At 42.5% G+C, this 20,029-nt stretch overlaps 1 protein-coding gene across 2 annotated transcripts in view; it reads right to left on the bottom strand.

Annotated features, from left to right (window-relative positions):
* Positions 1-20,029, bottom strand: part of LOC307240681 (kazrin-like) — a 152,517-nt gene that overhangs the window by 56,861 nt on the left and 75,627 nt on the right. For both annotated transcript variants that reach the window (XM_080014522.1, XM_080014523.1), the window contains exon 2: positions 14,719-14,826. In XM_080014522.1, the coding sequence (XP_079870648.1) occupies positions 14,719-14,826 (108 nt within the window). The remainder of the gene's footprint in view (positions 1-14,718; positions 14,827-20,029) is intronic.

Here is a 20,029-nt window from a genome sequence, read left to right as displayed (position 1 = left end):
ATGTAAGTACAACTGCTTGCTTTGTTATTCTATAGTTGTTCACCGCGTTCTCAGCTGCAGGGACTATTTTCTGCCGTTGTTGTTGTGTTAGTCAGCATGTCGTACTGCCGTGTATCAGAATGCAGACTAAACTAGAGGACATTATATTTTCTTTCCACCGTTTCCTCCCAATCCAATTAAATTAAGTTATTTTGTTTTGTGGTCAACATTGTCTTTGTAGGGGAACCAAATGGTCAAAGTTGTCTTTGGGCAAGCATAAAAGACTCGCCTGAGTTTCATTCGACAGAGAATCCATCCGGCTTGGTTTTCTCCTCGACGTCCATGGCAAGTCTAGTCTGATGCTGTTCTTTTGTAATAAATCTATTATTTTAAGTCAGGGACAGCGGTCACTCCTCCTTCATCAACACATCAAATTCATCAAGAAACTACAAAGTGGCGTCACAAACTAGGATCTGTTGGGCCTCACCTGCCGATGCTGCCCGCTCCAGCGAAATACCACTTTAAAAACCCCAGGGTGAGTGTTTCCTCACAAAATTGAGCTGTGTGTGGTTCTTGAAGCAGTAGTGTTTTGTGCAGATAGGCTGCACTGACAAGAGCCTATTGTATGGAGATGGAGACTATGTGTTGATGTGTGAAGTGAGTTTCCGTCTAAATTTGGGTTTATTAGGTTGTAAAACACGTAAATAAGGGGAATAAGAGAATAATAAACGAAGAAAAAGAGAATTAAGTTGAAATAGAGAATAGAGACGAGAGAAATAAAAGATGAAGTTAAAAGTAAAAGTTAAAGGCTTAAAAGATGTGGAGAAAGTTTAAGTAAAAAGCAATTGTCAAATGGCAGAACTAGTAGCCAAAAATTATTTAAATAACCATGCAAGATTAACGAAGACAGGGCCCGTATCTCCTTAATCAGTAAGACGTGTGTACATTAAATGCTGCATGAAAGTTGGCCGAATGAAAATATAACATAGTCAAATCTAGGTAGGAAAAACAAAGAGGAAATAACCCTGGCCAGGGGAATTGACTCAATATAAAATTATATGAATGAAGATGAAAAAGGAAAGTGAAAAAGAGATAAAAGTTAAAAGCCTAAAGTAAGATGAAAAACATGAAAAGTGAAAAAGAGATAAAAGTTAAAAGCATAAAGTAAGATGAAAAAGATCAAAAGTGAAACAAAAAGAGTTACAAGTTAAAGGCTTAAAAGATGAAAAATAAAGTTTGAGAAAAAATGGGGAAAAGCAGGGCTAAACCAGCCTAAGAGAATGAGTGCACATCGAACATGCATGCTGAAAGAATCTGATTAAAAGGATGATTTGTTAAAAGTCTGGCCAAAGTGAAAATATTGATGAAATTAGAAAAGTATACATGAGTTGACGTTAAAGTATAAAGTTAAGTGCTGTTGAAGTTTTTGGAGAATCAGCTGTGCAGCTGAACAGACTTTCCTTTTGGGGTGTGAGTGTGCCTGTGTGTGTGTGTGTGTGTGTGTGTGTGTGTGTGTGTGTGTGTGTGTGCCGCCGCTAAAGAGGTGTGAAGAGATTTGTGTATTGTTCGTGTATATGTATAAGTGATATATAGAATACATGGGTTATTAAATAGGTATACATATGTGGTGAGCAAATAAATAATACATAAAAGAAACATTTCCTGCCCCTTTAGTGATAAATATTTATGAGCCTGTTTACGGACTTTGTAAAGATGATAATAAATATATATGAGCCTTTCTTTAAGGACGTTTGATAAATATATATAAGCCTTTTTCTTAAGGACATTTGATAAATCTATGTGAGCCTTTTTCTTTGAGGACGTTTGATAAATATATATGAGCCTTTTTCTTTCAAGGACGTTTTATACATTTGATAAAGGATATGAACCTTCACAGGACTTTATATATTTGATAACAAAATGAGCCTTTTGAGAGAAGGACTAGAATCACCAGAAACAGTCTGCCTACACATGCATGTACACATTCAGAAAAGAAAAGAAAATCTTCTGCTCTAAATTATGGGTATGATTTGTCGATTGTTTGGTTGGTGTGTGAGTTTTTTCTTTTTGTGCTTGGAGTGTGTGTGACAGTGCTTGTTGTGAGTCCTGTTGGTTAAAGGAGCAGATAGTCTTGGTGAAATAGAAGGAAGACTGAGTTTTTGATGCAAGAGAAGAGATTTTGTGTTTCGGCTGCTGAGTGAAAGGAACCAGCTTTGATTTATGACTCTGTGCCTAACTGCATTAGGCTTGACTGTTCAGACGGGGAGCTAAAACAGGATGTTCGTTCGCTGAAGATCAGTGCAACTGGAAGTTGTAACTAAATTTAGGTGGAGCAAGGGGTGGTGCTTCATACAGAGTGGAACTTGGTTGACTCCCCCTGACAAGAGGGGTGGAGAAGAAGTATGAAATAAATAAAATAAATAAATAAATGAATATTAAAATAAAATAAAATAAAATAAACCGAAATAAAATTAAATTATATAGGAAAATAGAATAAAAATAATTAATTAGAGGTGATACTAATATACTCTTTAGATAAGAATTTAGAGTGGTCTTAAGACACTGAACTTGTGTTGTTCTTTTTGTTTTTTCTTTCTTCCTCTCTTTTACTTTGCTGAGTGAAAGTGGAGGAAAGACAGAGAAGATGGAATGTGTCTGAATTGGATCATCAAAGGGGCAGATGACAAGACACCTGGCAGTTCTTCAAAGACACTGGAAGCTTGCGGATGACGCGCATAAGAATTCTGAATCCAGTTGAATAAGGCCAGTGTGGTTTATCCACAAACTCTTTTCAATAGACACCTGCATTTACCTATATGTGTGTACCTCTACTTATAGCCTCCATGATTGCTTGTTCTCACATATAGGATTACAGTAGTTCTTTTTCTTATATTGCGTTTTCCAATTAGTTAGTAAGAGACTTGGCAACGGACTGACTAATCAAGGCATTCGCCTAATTAATGGAGCATTATTGATTTGATTGATCACATGCGGAAAAACTGATTTGATTTAAATACGGTTGAGTGCTGTGAATATTGGTTTCATTATCTGAGTATGGTTTACCTTGATTGAGGCTGTTTTGAGAGTGAACATTGATGTACATTTTGATAATTTAAGATAAATGCGTATGATCAGATGTATCTGATCATGAACACGTGAAGTTGCTTTCATAGGGGAAAGCTATTGGTCTCCTTTGGGGTTGGTAAATTCAGTTGTTTTTGGTTGAGTGTGATTACAGGGTGCTTTATAAATATTTTTTAAATAAATCAATTCGATTTACAATAAAAGAAATGGATACAAAAATTACAAAATGAATCCTATTGATGTAGTACGAAAAAATAATCCTCTTATTAAATATATTGCAAAAATATCAGGAAAATGGAGCGAGTGGTGGCCTGACATTGAACAACCGTGGCCAGCTGAAGGAACTCTTAACCCGGATGTGATTAAAACAATGCAGGTGCTTGTGTCTACATATGAAGTAAATCAAAAGAAAGGAAAAAATGGAAAGAGACGCACGGAGAAAAGACAAACAGAATTTGGCATTCTGCAGCTGTTCATAAAGGAGGGACAGGCATGGTTCGAAGCTGCAAAAAAAAAAAAGAGAACAAAGTAGACAAAAAATAAATAAAAATGAAAAGGAAGCAGAAAAATTGATGGAGAAGATTACCGCACCCTTCTCACATACAGCATCTGTAAAGAAGCCCCCACCTTATGAGAAGGAAGTGAAGTTCACATGTTTATCCCCAGCTCCCAGTGATGACAACGGAGGGCAACTATCTCTTCAAAGATGAGGATGAGCAAATAATAGAGATGGGCAAGGCTACAACAACCATTAAGATGTATCCGAGCTCCAACAGTACCAAGGGAAGGAACAGGACCAGGAGACTCTCAGAAAACTCAACCAAATACAGTTGGTGGATAAGAAGAATGAGGATAAGAAGGCCAAAGGGAAGGTTTATAGATAAGCAGAACAGAAGGAATTGTAGGTAGATAATGCACTGTGGCGCCCCCTAACGGGAGCAGCCGAAAGGAGAGGATTCTTGGTTATGGAATGAGGAAGTAAAGGAGCAGCTATGAAGATAAACACTGATGATTATCTTGATAAAGAGCATGACATTGAGAAAAGTGTGCCACATATGACTTTAATGGTGGCTGAAGGATTTGAGAAGAAGCATATAGGAGAAATGATGGAAGAAGCTGCAGTATTGTCAAGAAAAAGTAGCTTATTGGGGTCAAACAATAACCCATGGACACAGAAGCATCATGCTCGGATAAGGAAATTGTTGCATGCACTGATCAAGCCAAAGGAAAGAGCTGTGGCTAAGTGTGCAGCACACAAAATGGACACGTCAAGGGTTACTCAAGGTAACAAAGTGGCTAATGAGGCTGCAAAAGCAATTACAGAAGCAAACAAAGCAGGCAAAGTTCTTCTTGTCACCCATGAAGTGGACTTGGAAGATAAAATCACGCTCAGAGAGGCGATCTCGATGCAAGGAGCAGCGTTAGCCATAGATAAACAATCATGATTGGACCGAGGGGCCACACAAGAGTCTACTCGTCTGTGGAGAAATCATGAAGGACTAATGGTAGCAACCCCTGGCCTACTAGGTCTGATGATTCAGGAAGCACATGGGTTAGCCCATGTTGCAAGGGGGGAGGTAATTAGAAAAATCACGAAAGGGTATGGTTTTTCGGCACCGTAATTGCTTGAGCAAATTGGTTATGTCATAGGCAGATGTACAATCTGTCTTAAAAACAATGTTCAGAGGGGTGTGATGAGTCCACCCGGTCATATTCCAACTCCGACAGGTCCCATGCGTGAGTTGGTTGTGGATTTTGTTGACATGATAAGACCAGTAGGAGGTAAAAGATACATGTTAGTCGTCGTGGATAGATTTTCACAGGGGACTGAAGCATGTCCAACCAAGCTTAAAGATGCTCAGTCAGTTGCCAAGCAAAGTTTTTGTGTCGTGAAGTAATAAGCAGGTGGGGACTTCCAGATTGCATATCTTCAGATAATGGGAAAGAATTTGTGGATAAAACGGTGAAATTAATTCTGCAAAAATTGGAAATTAAACTTCTAGAAGCTGTTTATCATCCGTAAAGCCAAGGTGTGAAAAAATGATTGGTGTGTTGAAAAATCGCATTGTTAAAATCTGCATACAGGTCTGAATTGGCATTAATGGTGTGTAGTGAGGAGCTAACACTAGTAGAGAAATATCCATTCTGAATATCTGATTCCGTCATAGACTCAGGTCTATTTTTAACTGAGAAAATGCATGGACAAAGGGGGGAAAAGGAAAATGTTAATCATATATTGGAATAATATTAAAGTGTAACGCAAAATTGACATTATTATACTGTATTTGATGTGTGTGCAAGATACTGGCTGGTGAATTTTTCTTTCAGGACCAGTCTGAGGGTGGCTGTGTCCGGAGATCCTAACAGCCTAATGGACTTGAACACTAAAACATGGACAGACCCTGAATGAGGACATCATGATCAGGAGTGTTGAGTGAAATAGCATTAAAGATTCATGGTGTTAAAAAGCAACATTTCAATACATCCATATGTGTTATGCAGGTTTTTATAATATTGGAGTTTGTTTATTACAATGTAACCTGTATAATTGATGAAAAGTCTGTACTCTACAGTAGATATATTTAGCAAGACATATTACTTTGATTTAGTATTGTTTTCTTTGAAGTTTTCTGTAGCAAGGTGAAGTGGATATATTGGGACCTCAGGTGTTTTCTTGTTTTGCGGGGTTTTGAGGGACATTGATGATTGGCAGGGACAGGTTCACTGGAGGGTCTGATGGGTCGACCTTCTTCGTTGCGGTTAATTGATTTGGAGTGCAATAGGTGGTTGCCTGGGGCAGAGGAACCGTGAGAGAATTTCCCTGTCTTGATTGTTGTTGAAAGAACTAAGAAAGGAAGCTGCCAGATGGGTTTTTCGCTCTGTCACTCAAATTGATTGCATTGCTACGTCTAAGCATGTTCAGAAGGGTATATTTTAATAATTTTGTTTGTTAGTTTGTGATTTCTATTAAGCCAATTAACGTCGTAAGTTCAATGACTCCTCTCTCTGTCGAGACTTTGTGTAGTCTCGAAGGGGAGAAATATGAGATGTCTTGGAATGTGTGGCGTCCCAAGACATTTACATTTAGTCATTTAGCAGACGCTTTTATCCAAAGCGACTTACAATTGTTCAAACACCGACGGACGCAGCCATCAGGAGCAATTAGGGGTTAAGTGTCTTGCTCAAGGACACTACAGCATGCTAGCAGGAGGAGCCTGGGATCGAACCAGCAACCTTTGGATCACTAGACCACCGCCTGAGCTACCATCCCCAACAATCAGCCGAAATTGAGCCAAGTCATCGGTGCTACTTGGGTTGGAAGGTAGGGAGAGCTCAAATTACAGTTTTCTGCCAACAATATACAGCATAATCCTCATCCAGACTCAAATCTGCTTTTCAGGAATTAGAAAAATTTATTGAATTCGAGGATTCCTGCTGGAGAGCATTAGCAGGGTCACCCTACCAGATCCCGTCGGAGTGCAGTTTTGGCATTGATGCCAAAAAAGGGGATCTCGCACTATTTGAAGCTGCCAGTTCCAGCTCCCAGTTTGTAGAGAAAGTTTGTGCCTGATTGTGGGCTGCTACCCCAGCCATTGTATAGGGGCAGAGTTTTGGTTGCCAATAACTTGGTTCTCTCTGCCCTTTGGCACAGACTGATAATCTTACCTCCACCAACGGGCTGAATACAACAACTGCAGAGAACCATTGTGGACTTTGTTTGGTCGGGACAGCACTGGTTGAAGGCACCCGCATTATATCTACCAGTGCAGGAGGGAGGACAGAGGATTATTGACATTTCCTCCTGAATAAATGTTCAGAATCTAGGCTGCAGAGAGACTGCTTCACAGTTATGAACTGAGTTGGCTGGATACCGCCTGGGGTACTGCTCAGATGAGCAGGCCGGGGTTATGACAAACACCTGTTCCTCCTTTGGTATGTGGAAACTGACAAGACTGGGCTGTCAGTCTTGTTCGAACAGACACCGCTTGGTGCAACTTAGACACATCATCAGTGATGTGACCTGGGATCATCGGGTGTTTCGGGTCTTTCAACATCATACACCCTTCCCCCAGCCGGGGTGATCACGTCCCCGCTTGTGTCTAAGTAGCATGTGTCCACGGATCACCCTGCTTGATCCACAGCCATCTGGACGCCTTTCTTGCAGCGTCTGTGATGTTTCTGGTGGCTTTTCTGTTGTGCAGTCCCTTCACTCCCAGCATCTTCAGTGCTCTGATGAGTCACTGGCCGACAAAACCTCTGCACCCAACGTCGATGGGGTTGCACCGGATCCGCCATCCCCTGCTTTGGTACTCGCCTGCCAGCTCCTCATACTTGCCCCTATTCCTCTCAAAGGCCTCTTCCATCCGGTCTTCCCAGGGGACAGTCAACTCCAGCAGGACCACTTGCCTTTTGGTTTCTGACACCAGGACCATGTCCGGCCTGAGTGTGGTCGCAGCAATGTTTTCCGGGAACTTGAGCTGTCTCCCAAGGTAAACCTTCAGGGTCCAGTACCGTGCTGTTGAAAGCAGACCTCCTGCTCAGCTCGAGTGCTGCTGCGGCTTCTCCCCAGCTTTAACAAAGGCGATGGACTGCCCAGCTGGTTTCTGCTGCCTGCTGCACGAGATGACTGTGTTGATGACCTCTGCAATGACCCTCAACACCTGGTCATGGCGCCATCGATAGCGGCCCTCTCCCAGGGCTCTTGGGCAGCAGCTCAAGATGTGCTCCAGAGATCCTCCTCTATGGCAGAGCGGACACAGTGGAGTATCGGCCAAGCCCCAATGGAAGAGGTTGGACGGGCTGGGGAGGACATCGTAGACCGACTGGACAAGGAACTTTATGCGGTGTGGCTCAGACTTCCAGAGGTCTGACCACGAGATCTTCCGGTCCGCTGCCTGCTCCCATCGGGTCCACGCCCCCTGCTGTCGCATCCCCACTGTCCTACTGCAGCAAGCTTCCTCCACTCCTGCACGGACCTCCTCCTGGATCATCTGGCGTCTCTCTTTCCCCTGGACCTTGTTGTATTGAGGTCTTGGGTTGCTGCCGAGCCCTGCCCGTCCGGATGCCACTGCTCGAACAAGCTTGTTGTGTCGCAGTCGTGACTCAGCCTGGTCTATAGCATCATGAGCCTTCCACTTCCTGCCAGTTCTCACTTCTATGCCAGCTGAGGAGACTTTGCTGTTACTGGAGTCTCTGTATAGCAGCACCTCTCTTGCCCAGGTCACCATAAACTCTTCTGCCAGACTACTGAAGGGCAGTTTCAGCTTGTTCCTCCTCCCGTACAAGGCGATGCTACTGAGGCTTCGTGGTAGGCAGATGTTGTGTTTACCGCCATGAATGCCCTGATGGGGGGCTGCCGCATACCTGAATTGGTGATTGGGCCTCTGCACTCCACCTCTGCTGACTTCACCAGCATGTTCATGGCTAAGGCAAACAGTATCACAGAGATGGTGATAATGCCCTTCTCGAGCCCATGAAATGCAGATGTTTGAGGTGACTCTCAAACTGAAGCAGCTGAAATAGGCCAGTATGAGGTCCTTGATCTTTCCTGGAATGTGGTGTCGGTCAAGTGAGGTTTCCACAAGCTTGTGAGGGACCGACCCATAGGCATTGGCAAGGTCAAGCCAGAGGATCGCCAGATCTCCTTTGCCTTCACGTGCCTCCTGGATCAGCTGGGTGACGACCCCTATATACTCAATGCATCCTGTTACCTTCGGGATTCCACCCTTCTGCACAGAGGTGTCGATGTAGGTATTCCTTAGGAGGAACTCCGTCATGCGTCAGGCAACAATACAAAAGAATACCTTGCCCTCAACACTAAGGAGTGAAATGACCCTGAACTGCTCGATGGTGCTTGAGCTCTCCTCCTTTGGAATCCATACACCCTGCGAGTCGCCACTGCTGTGCCACCTTCCCCCTCCTACAGATGACCTTGATGAGCTTCCACAGTCGCTTCAAGAGTCTGGGGCACCTCTTGTACACAACATATGGCACTCCACTAGGGCCTGGCGCTGAGCTGGTTCCAGCAGCTTTGACAACCTCCTCAACTTCTTTCAAAGTTGGTTCCTTGATATTAAATGCCATGCTGGGTTCCGGCGGGCTTAACATGGTCCAAGATCTTGTTCTCTTGCACTGTCACTGTAGGTGGTGCTGAGGTAGTTGTTTACCTCATCTTCAGTGCAGGCAAGTTGGCCACTTCTCTTCTGAGGATCTTCTTGGTGAATCAAAAGGGATTTGTGAGGAAAGCAACACGTCTCCTGGCTCTCTCCTTGCCCCTCCTCCTATGCCACTCAGCTCGGCGGAGAATAGTGAGCTGCTTCCGGAGGACATTACAGAGTTAAGCCAGACCAGCCTTTTCCTCCTCTCCTGCCTGCTTGTACTGACGTCCGAGGAGTCTAAGGCTCATGCCGTAGCTGGCTGATCTTGACTTCCAGTCGGTTTTATTCAGCTGGACCATTGGTTGACCGTTGTTCTTTTGTGCTGAACCTTTCAGCACCAATGCTGACGATCATTGTAGACATTGTCTGCAATTTCTGGTCTGCATCCCCCCTCGCAGTAGCCTCAAGGACTTGGTCGACGTCCTCATCAAATTGGAGGCACTCTCTCTCCTTATTGGCAGTAGGCCACTTGACCAGGTGATGTTTTGAGTGCTTAACTTGGGGTAGAACTGGTGGGGCATGGAGGGTCTGGGCACTGTGGGGTGACTCCGGGCCTGGCTCCTCCTGCGTCTCACCAGGTACTGGACCTGTGCGTTGCACCACCTGCTTCCCTGTCAAGCATTTAATTTTGGCCAGGTGGATCTTCGGGCCATGCCGGTTCTTGTAGACTTTGCCACATATACAAACTGCACTCGTCGTTGTTGCTCCATTAGCATGGGTTGTTGCCTGTATATCAGTCCAATTGGGGTGCTGATCCCCCCCCCCCCCCTTTCGGACACCCCCGGTGGTATACTTCATTAGGGTTTTCCGTAGCTTGTTTGTGGGTGCTCCCTCTTTGGAGCAGCAATTTGGACTGCTAATCCTCCCTGCCCCGGTAATATATTGTGTATATATATATATATAGGGGGGTTAAATGTATGTGTAAATATGTATGTGTGTGTATGTTTATATGTAGATATACAGTACATGTGTGTATGTACGTGTATTTTTATATTAATATTTATTATTATTAATTATTATTATTATTATTATTATTATTATTATTATTATTATTATCTTTATGCAGTCTTCTCTTACTTTTTAAAGTTTTAATTATTTCAAGTGTGTGTATAATTTCAGCATCTTGCCAATAAATGTGAGGGGAAATTCATAATTCTCTCTCTCCAACTATCTCTCTCTCGCTTTCACATTATTTGATCATCTGTTGTTTGAATTTGCATTCAATGGCTACTGTGTTGTTGTGCTTTGAGAATCTCTACATCTCGTTCTCTCTCTCTCTTCTTCAATCTCTTCTATCTCTCTCTACTTAGTCAACTTCCTGTAATTTCCAATTTCCTGAAAAACACTGGAATTTCCCCTCAGGGATTAATAAAGTGTTGGTATTTTATCTTAAAAGCATAAGAACAGTACAAGTATGTACAATATATTTGATGGGATGCATGGATGTGTCTATGGAGATGTGTGTGGGCACGTACAACTCTCTCCAGCTGCACGGAAACAAATTAAATAAAGAAAATTCCCAATAAACAAGTGAAGCAGCTCCTGCCTCCCTAATGACACATTGCTCTCATTTCGATCGTTCCCTCCCTCCCTCTCACTGTCTGTCCTTCCTTCTCTCTCTCTCTTTTAGTCTGTTCATCTCTTTCAGTCGTCCATTATTCTCTCCCTCTCTCACCCTGGGATGACACAGTTCTCCTCGCTTACATTCCAGCACTCTCTCCCCCGCTCCCTCTCGTATCATTCCTCCTTTCTCCTCCGCCGACCTCCCGAGACAAATTTGCTGATGCCACAGCTCTCCATCCACGGTTCCCACTCACGTGAAAACCCACAGCGAGACACACGGCCTTGGCCACTACAGGAGAGGTGTCTGTGTGTGTGTGTGTGTGTGTGTGTGTGTGTGTGTGTGTGTGTGTGTGTGTGTGTGTGTGTGTGTGTGTGTGTGTGTGTGTGTGTGTGTGTGTGTGTGTGTGTGTTTTTGTGTGCGTCCGTGCATTTTCCTGACTTTGCACATTTATGGCACTCAGGAAACGACTTTGAGACAAATGAATCCTGTGGCAGGAAAGTGCGGCAGTGTGCATGTGTCCAGCAGTAGTTCTCAACACGGGGTCCACGGACCCACCAGGGCGTCCTTCAAGAGGTTCCAGGGCCCCCCAACACCTCACAACCTCTCTTTATGGAGTCCCAGAGACCACATTTTATTAAATGGGGTCCGTGGCCTAATGCCTGTCAAACAGACACTCTGGTGAGAAAGGCGAGGCAGCGTCTCTACCACCTCAGGCAGCTGAGGAAATTCCGGGTCTCGGTGAGGATCCTCAAGTCCTTCTACTCTGGAGCAGTGGAGAGCATCCTGACAGGCAACATCACTGCCTGGTTTGGGAACTGTACTGCTAGGGACAGGCGGGCCCTGCAGAGGGTGGTGCGCTCAGCTGAACGTACCACTGGAACTACCCTCACCCCTTGCAGGAGTTATACACCAGGAGGTGTAGTAGCAGAGTCCGCGGGATCATGAAGGATCCTCATCACCCCAACAACGGACTGTTCCAGCTGCTGCGGTCAGGCAAGCGCCTCCGCAGTCACACAGCGAGGACAGAGAGACTGAGACAGAGTTTTTTCCCGCACGCCATTAGAACTGTCAATGCTGACCTCACCAGGGGTCCTAACTGAGCCACACACATAGGCTCCACTACCTACTGTACTGTATGTAGCATACTGTACCGCATACTGTGTCACTGTTCTGGGTTGTTCGTGATGCCGTATTGCTGCGCCGTACTGTTGTATACTGTGCTGTATTATCCCAAACACAACCTCACTCTATTCACATTCACATGCCACTTTAATGCACATATCTGTATATACATAGGCATATTCTATCTATCCTTCTATCTATTCCATTTTATTTCAATTTATTTTTATTGTATTTTATTCTATACATTTTTATCTTATTCTATAAGTATTCAACTTACTGTATTACGTTTTAGGAGTCAGTTAGTCGGTCTATTAGAAAGGAATTTTCTACTTTTATTTTTTTTTCCTAGGACATATTGTGTGCTATCACCGGGTGCGTTGCATTACATTTCACTGCATATATGTATGAAAGTATGTATATGTATGTGACAAATAAAAATCTTGAATCTTGAATCTTGAATCTTGAACTGAGGCTCCTTGATGTGAAAAAGGTTGAGAATCCCTGCTCTACAGCGCACATGTGGAGCAACTTCTCCGTCTCGATAGGTTTTATGTTAAAAATATCACAGGTCTTAGGTTCGATAGTAAGTTCGACCCCAAATCGGAAACAAATTAAATTCGCACAATAGCTGAAGAAAGAATGCACAGTAAAATTTGTAAAGATGAACCATTAAATGTTGGAAACATGACTTTGGAACCCTAGTAAAATCAACATAACATTTATTTATCACAGAGTCCTGATATTACAGTTCATTGAGTTAAGACATCCTGTAGTTTTAGCGATGAAGAGACAGTCATGCAGACCCCAGATCAGCTCCTTTCAAAACCTGAGGCATCACAGTCTAATTAAGAGGCGGCTTTGGCCCTGGCCCTGCGGGGAAAGGCCTGGGAGAGGCTGGAGATCCATGGTGGAGCTTGGCAGCTCACCAGCTACCAGGGAGAGAATGTGCTATTGATGCTGTCATTAGATACTTTGATCCCTTCTATAATGTCGCCCAAAAAGGGACCGGGTAGCGGAAACAAACGGTGAGATAAGAAACCAAGAGCTGGCTAGAGACTGACTCAAACACGGAGCTACAGTCAGACATTAGACGACCATGTGGCCAAGAACCACAACAGTGCTAGTTTTACCAACACACCCACAGGTTAAATTGGTAATTTTACAGCCAACAATTAACATTTGGCTCCAATCTTGAAGCCAGTAAACCAAGTAAGAGGTAAAAGAAAGTGCAATTGTATAAAACTACTATTAACAAAAAACGTTCTGGTCCTGGAAGAGTCCGACGGATCTGGCCAAACGGAACAAAAAGATGGAGAAGCACTTAGTCCCTAAATTGTTAAAAAGGAGAAAATAACTAAACTAACTAACAAATAAAGCGACAGAAGCTGAACCACCAGAACCTCCACCCTCAAAAAGAAACAAATGAGCAAATACAAAACAAAGGGTGGTGCTGGTGTTCAGGACAGGAGAGAGCAAGAGAGAGAGCGAGCTCTGCTTCCTGGTTCCTTCTAAAGGAGCAGGGTGTTCAACATCTGTTTGTGGACACCACGGAGAGAGAGAGAGCATAGAAGGGGAGTACGTAACAAGATATGAATTCATAAATGAGAAAGATATTGAAGGGGCTCCCTTCGCAGATCTACATGGACCTTCTGGAAGGGATGGAGCTCATTGAGAACTCTGAGGACTCCCATGAAGTTCCCATTGCCAGAACGACCAAACGTTTGGCTTTCTTATGTATCTATAGGTAATAAGTGATGATTCAACTGGAATTCCTCCATGCCCAAGATGCATCATGATACAGACTGTAGAAATTCTTCCAGATGTTTGACCTTCCCATACAAAACTTGAATAGGTTTGCTAATAATCAAGATTGGGGTCAACCCACTCATTCAAACCCCCAATTTAACCCCATATTGGCCACCAACCATCTGAGAAACAAAAATATTTAACAGATTCTCTAAGAGAGGCCCATGCCTACGAGTTGGAAAATGACAATAATATACACAGTGTATATGTTAAGACTGGTAAAAGTGGACAAAGTATATCTGTATATCACAGTCACAGCTGAATCTTCTCTAGGAATAAGCAGCGTTCCCATTTAGTTTTCCACTCAGGCACGGGAAGTTGGCAAAGTTTCCCAAGTAAAACTCAGGTTGTGCGTTCCTTTAGGAGTAATAATGCATGTCGTGCACTAAGGTGTTTGGCTGCTTAACGTCGTGCAGGTTTGGTTTGTCCTCAGGTGGATTTGCGTGTTGGAGGCGTGATCTTCACCACATAACAGGAAAACCAAATGACAGCCCAGACGACGGCTACGACCTGTTTGACCATGACCACGCTCCTGGGAGTTTAACGCTAATTGCACCTGCTTACACGACAAACTCACACAGTGGGCACGGGTCAATTGTAATCACTTCCCAGGTTACACACAAAACAAAACCCAGCTCCACCCCCCGTCCTTTTCAAAGTGGCGGCCATTATTCTGATGGCATTGCATTAGCATGTCCTTGATGCATTCAACAGCAGCCAAGGACGATCTGCACTGGGAGCGGTGGAGCTCATTTGCATAGAAGAAAAAACGGCAGGAACAGATGTTAATTGCCGGGTAAATGGCTGAGAGGAATTTTGGAAATGCTGTGTTTTGGGCAGAGAAGGCAAATGTTGATGAGGTGCCCTTGAGCAAGGCACTTTACCCCCATCCATATCCGACTTAATGGTCTGTAGTCAAAGTGCGTGTTGGTTCATGTGTGTGTGTTTGTGTTGTGTGTCCATCCCTGGGTCAATCTCCCAGCATGCCTTGCTCCAGGCCCTCACCTTTGTCCAGCGAGGCGTCCTGGGAGCTGAAGTCCATGAGGCTGCTGATGTCACTCTTGTAGCACAGATCTGTTGCCAGAGGCTTGTGCCTCGCGTGGAGAGAAGGGTCTGGGAGGAGAGAAGATGATTATAGCATATAGATAGATAAAAAATAGATACATTACAGTAGAGTCATTGATTAAACAAGTTTCTGATTAATTTAATCAACATCATCTTTTAATCTAGTTTTTCTTTCAACCACGGATCCCTAGTGGTCCACCAGGGTACCGCAAGGGGCTGCCCCAAATCATCAGAATCACTTTTATTCTTCTGGTCATGTTTGATACATTTCACTGCAGACCATAAACATGAATTGACAAAACATAACAATTTGAATGACCAACTTTTTTTCAAATTACAAAAATACAATTTTCCAGGTTTTTTTTTCGAAATGTTTAAAAGATAATTTCATTGTATTGAGCCACCTTTACTTGGATGTGTAATTCTAGTGAGAGAGTGGGATTCGTAATCGTAAAAACCCAGAAACACAAATAGACACAAACACAAATAGACACACACACACACACGCACACACACACGCACACACACACACACACACACACACACACACACACACACACACACACACACACACACACACACACACACACACACACACACACACACACACACAAATACCAATAGCGGGTCCAACACTATGCTAATAACAACTGATACTCTATCTAAATCTCAACCAAGGTCATTCCTGTATTATACTTCCTTTCTGATGGTGATCTGATAGTTTTTTTTATTGGGTTTTAGAATTATTACTCTAAAACAGTGAGAGAAGTCTGAGGAAAAGTGTTTTGCTCAAATCACCTGATTACAATCATTTTGTTAAATCTATTTTACTCTCCAAACATATGTTTCCTCCATTAGGAAGCAATGATCACAAAGGCACAATGAATAGATACTTTTCATTAGTTGGGTTGAGGCAAATTTACTGTAAATCCAAATTTGTATCCAAACGTTCCAAGATAAATGTATTTTTTCCGATGGTGGATGTGTATTATCACACAGTTATTACACTGCGATTACACAATTTTTAAACTGTTACTATATTCTTGCAGTGGCATGAAATCAACATGAATTGTCACAATTTTTTGTAATTTCATGCTTGTGACGTCCCTAAATACCACCATTGCAAAATAGACGTCCTTCAGAACAGGATTTTTATTTTTAAATGTTCATAAAGGAGATTTTAAATGTTTTTTTTAAAGGCTTAAAGGTTTGTCCCATTGGAATGCAACACAGTGAGAGAACACACACACACACACACACACACACACACACACACACACACACACACACACACACACACACACACACACACACACACACCCACAGAGTATCTACAGCATCCGCAGCCTTACAGAGCCACTTCATCCCAAGGGGTAAAGAATTGATTAGGCAGGAAAATAATTATTGATCACGGATAAAAAAGCCAAGGCACAAAGTCGATTTCACTGAATCTGAAATCTTAACGCACATAAAGGGAGATAAACAGTTATTCAGTTATTATTATTGTGGCTGAAAATCAATCAATAGCCTAGAGAGGGAGAGACAGAAGCAGAAAGTGAAAGAGCGATTAATGAGTGATGGAGGGTAAAAAACAGCGATAGAAGAAATGGAGCAGTAGAACAATAAATAGAATGATAGATATATAGACCGAAAGATGCATTTTACAAACGAATGAACAAGTACAATTGAATGATAGATAGAACGAGAGATAGGATGGCGATATACTGTAGAACGAACAATAAATAGAATGATAGATAGAATGATTGATATATAGAATGATAGAATGATAGAACAATAGATAGATGATAGAACAATGTATGGCTGGATGGATGGATGGATGGATGGATGGATGGATGGATGGATGGATGGGTGGGTGGATGGATGGATGGATGGATGGATGGATGGATGGATGGATGGATGGATGGATGGATGGATGGGTGGGTGGATAAAATGATTCTTTTATTTCCTCGTTGCAAAGACAGAAAAACACACTTTTCAGTTGTTTTTCTTCTATTGCATTATTGTTTTGAAATTATGAATCAGCCGTGACTTTCTGCTTTGACTCCTGTTTTTTAATTTGTTATCACAGTTTATTTTCCACACCATTGATCATGTGTTTTTCCACCTCGTTTTATTTTATTTTGATTAGAAAAACTATGTTGAACAGAAAAAAGGGGCAATGCCGTGATTGGAAAAAATGATTTCTCTTTTTTAAAAGAAGAATTAATGGAAAAAACAGCTTTGCTTCCCTGTGTGCGTTGGAAATGAAATTATTACAAAGCAGCAGAAAGTGCGCTGTTTAATTTATCCAAAGACTCCCACTAAAAGGCTGCTAAGACGTTACATCCGTCTTACTTGTCTTTGATTATGTTTTGTATTTTTATTTATCTTCTAGTTCAATTTTAGGTTTATTGTATATTGGAAAATGTTTCTTTTTGTTTTTTATTTATTAATTATCATTATGTTTACTGTATATTTGCCAATTTAATATTGTTCACTGTTTGTTCATACCTTTTTTTCCTGGTTTATTTTATTTTTATTCATTTTAGTAGTATCCATTCCACTTTTTTGAATATTACTTACTTATATTTGAATATTACTTACTTATTTTGACATACATAACATACATAACATACAAAACACAACATATTTAGTGTCTCTTGCTTTTAGGCTTGTTTCATTGCGTTTTGTTAAATTCTAGATTTATATGTATTGTTCATCATTAGGTCAATGTAGTATATTTTTAAGGTTTATTGTATATTTCAAATTTCTCAGATACATTCTTAGGTTCATTGTTTATTACCATTTTATTTCTTTAAATTTTTATTATCTTAACTTTTATGGTTGTCTTTTTTGATGTGAACTACTGTAGCAGTGTAATTTACCTCTGGTGATGAGTGTCCATCTATCTATCTCTCTAAACTACTCAACTAGACCACAATGTAAATATTTTACATTTATGGTAAAAAAAACTTCCACACAAAAAACACATCAACTTCTCATTTGAATGAGAAAGACAATGTAAACAGTTAGTAAATAGTTGCTTCCACTTTTCCACAAAAAAAAGCACAGAATGTCGTGGGAACGCCGTGCTCATCCCCCATTTCCCTTAAAACTTTGTCTTCCCATTCCTTCCCCTGGTTCATATTTCAGCGTTTGACGTCGAAACCCCTCAGATCCGATGGAGCCGCCAATGCGCCACCGAGGTTCAGGTTGCTGTGAACTAGTGACCGCCTGCTGCTCCTGCTCCACAAGGAGGAGAGCGGCGTCAAAACAGAGGCAAACATAGGTGCTTCTAGCTCATTGTTTGGCAAAGACCTGAGATAATCCGCCGTGCTTCTGTGGAGAAAATAAATCTGGAGTCTGCCAAGGTTTTACCAAAGAACACAACCTACCAATGGAAAATATTTGACACGCAGTATAACTTTACATCCTTAAAGACAAATTTCCTCATTTTTTATAATCCATATATTCCTTTGGAATCAAGCCATGGACATGGAGGGTGGTACCTGTAAATGGGGGTGGTACTATAAAAATCTAGCTTTACATGCTAACACATGCAGTACCAGTAAAGCTACATTTTTATGATATAGTCTATTTAAGTTCCATGTTTATGTTCTGTTGTCATGGTAACGCCATGAAGTCAGCCTGTCACTATAGGCCCGACTCAAAAACACTAAAATATTCTACATGCATGAATTTGTTTGTCTTTATTTACTTAATTTGCATTGGTTGAAAACACCGTGCGCAACCTGGACCAAGTATTTATTCCCTTTATTTTAAAACAAATACTCATTTTGAGACAAATAAGAAACTAAAGTGTGACAACGCGCTGTTACCGTTCAATCCACATCACATCCAAACCCCATCATTTCCCAGCACCCTCCAGTTTGCATAGAAATTCCAAAACTAGATCTCTCCGTTACCAGAATTTAATTCCAGGGGTTAGCGTTATGGATTCTGGAGTCATGAGATCTGAAAGTGATTATGATTTGCGCCTGTACTACACCTCATTTACAGCAAAGTCCATCGGCTGAGGGTAGAAGAAGTGTCTCCTTCCTCTAGGTCGCTCTCTCGCTCTCTCTCTCCATCCCTCGTTTTCGTCACTGTCATCAATTCTCTCGCTCATCACTATCACCTCCCTTTTCCCTCGACTCCTGCTCCTCCTTGCAGATTGCTCACCCCATCCCTCCAGTCCTCCTTCACCAGTTTCCTCCATTATTCCTTCTCATTTACCATCAGCTTTCACCTCTCAAGGCTTTTTTTCAAGTCCAGTCCCAGTCCCATCCTTCCCTCTCTCTCTCTTGTCGGAAGCGAGCCGCATGCCATATTTTATCTGTCGACGCGGAGTGTGGTGGAAAATAAATAAAAACCATAATGGAGGGTTGGAACAAAAGAGGCCCTAATGAGAAGTGGAGGTGATTAAGGAAGGCAGGAAAGACAGAAAAAAGGAAAGAAACAAAAGACACGGCTGCCGGAACCTTCCGCCGCCTGCAATCAGGAGATATCAAACGCCTTCAACCCTTCCCTCCCTCTGCCACAAGTCTTTAATTGCATTGACATTCAACGGACCCGCAGCTGCCTGACGCCTGATAAAACACTGTGTTTTCAGCCGTTAATCACCGACAGGCACCCCCGGACAGCCGAAATCACCTGTCTGAAGGACCCCAATTCACAAGGGGCCCTATAAATATTCAGCAGGAAAAGGTGGAACTAATGGGCAACGGGTGCCATTGTGAGCGGCGAAGCGCTTCGCGCTAGGCGGCCCACGCTAACCACCCCCTTCCCTCAAGACGACCACTTGTCAATTGATATTGCAATGAAAGCCTTCTCTGAAAATGTTACCGGGGCGAGCCGTGGTGGAGGGAAGTGTGTAGACCGGTGATGTGATTAGTCGGTCTAAGGTCTCGGCGGAAAACAAAATGAGCTACCACCTGATGATGGACTTAGGCGAGGGAGAAGGGGTCCTTTTGTTGGTGTGAGAATGGTATCTTTATGGTGGCCAATGCAAGCGAAGAACGTGCAGTCATCAGCGTATAAGACAGTACAAATCACCTTTCCAGGGACGATTGCCCCATGAAAATATTGGCTGTAGCAGCCTTATCTGCTAATAAACGGCCAATATTTTGTCGGGTACCGAGCATGAACACGGTACATATTTATTGAAGATCAATGAACCCTAGGGGGGGAGCTCATATCAGGAAATTGACTGGATTGAAAATTGTATCACAAGATTTTCCTCTTTGCCTGT

Source organism: Zeus faber (assembly GCF_960531495.2).
Source record: "Zeus faber genome assembly, chromosome: 15".
NCBI classification, from domain to species: Eukaryota; Metazoa; Chordata; class Actinopteri; order Zeiformes; family Zeidae; genus Zeus; species Zeus faber.
The sequence above is the reverse complement of the archived record's forward strand: the minus strand, read 5'-3'. Positions and strand labels throughout refer to the sequence as shown.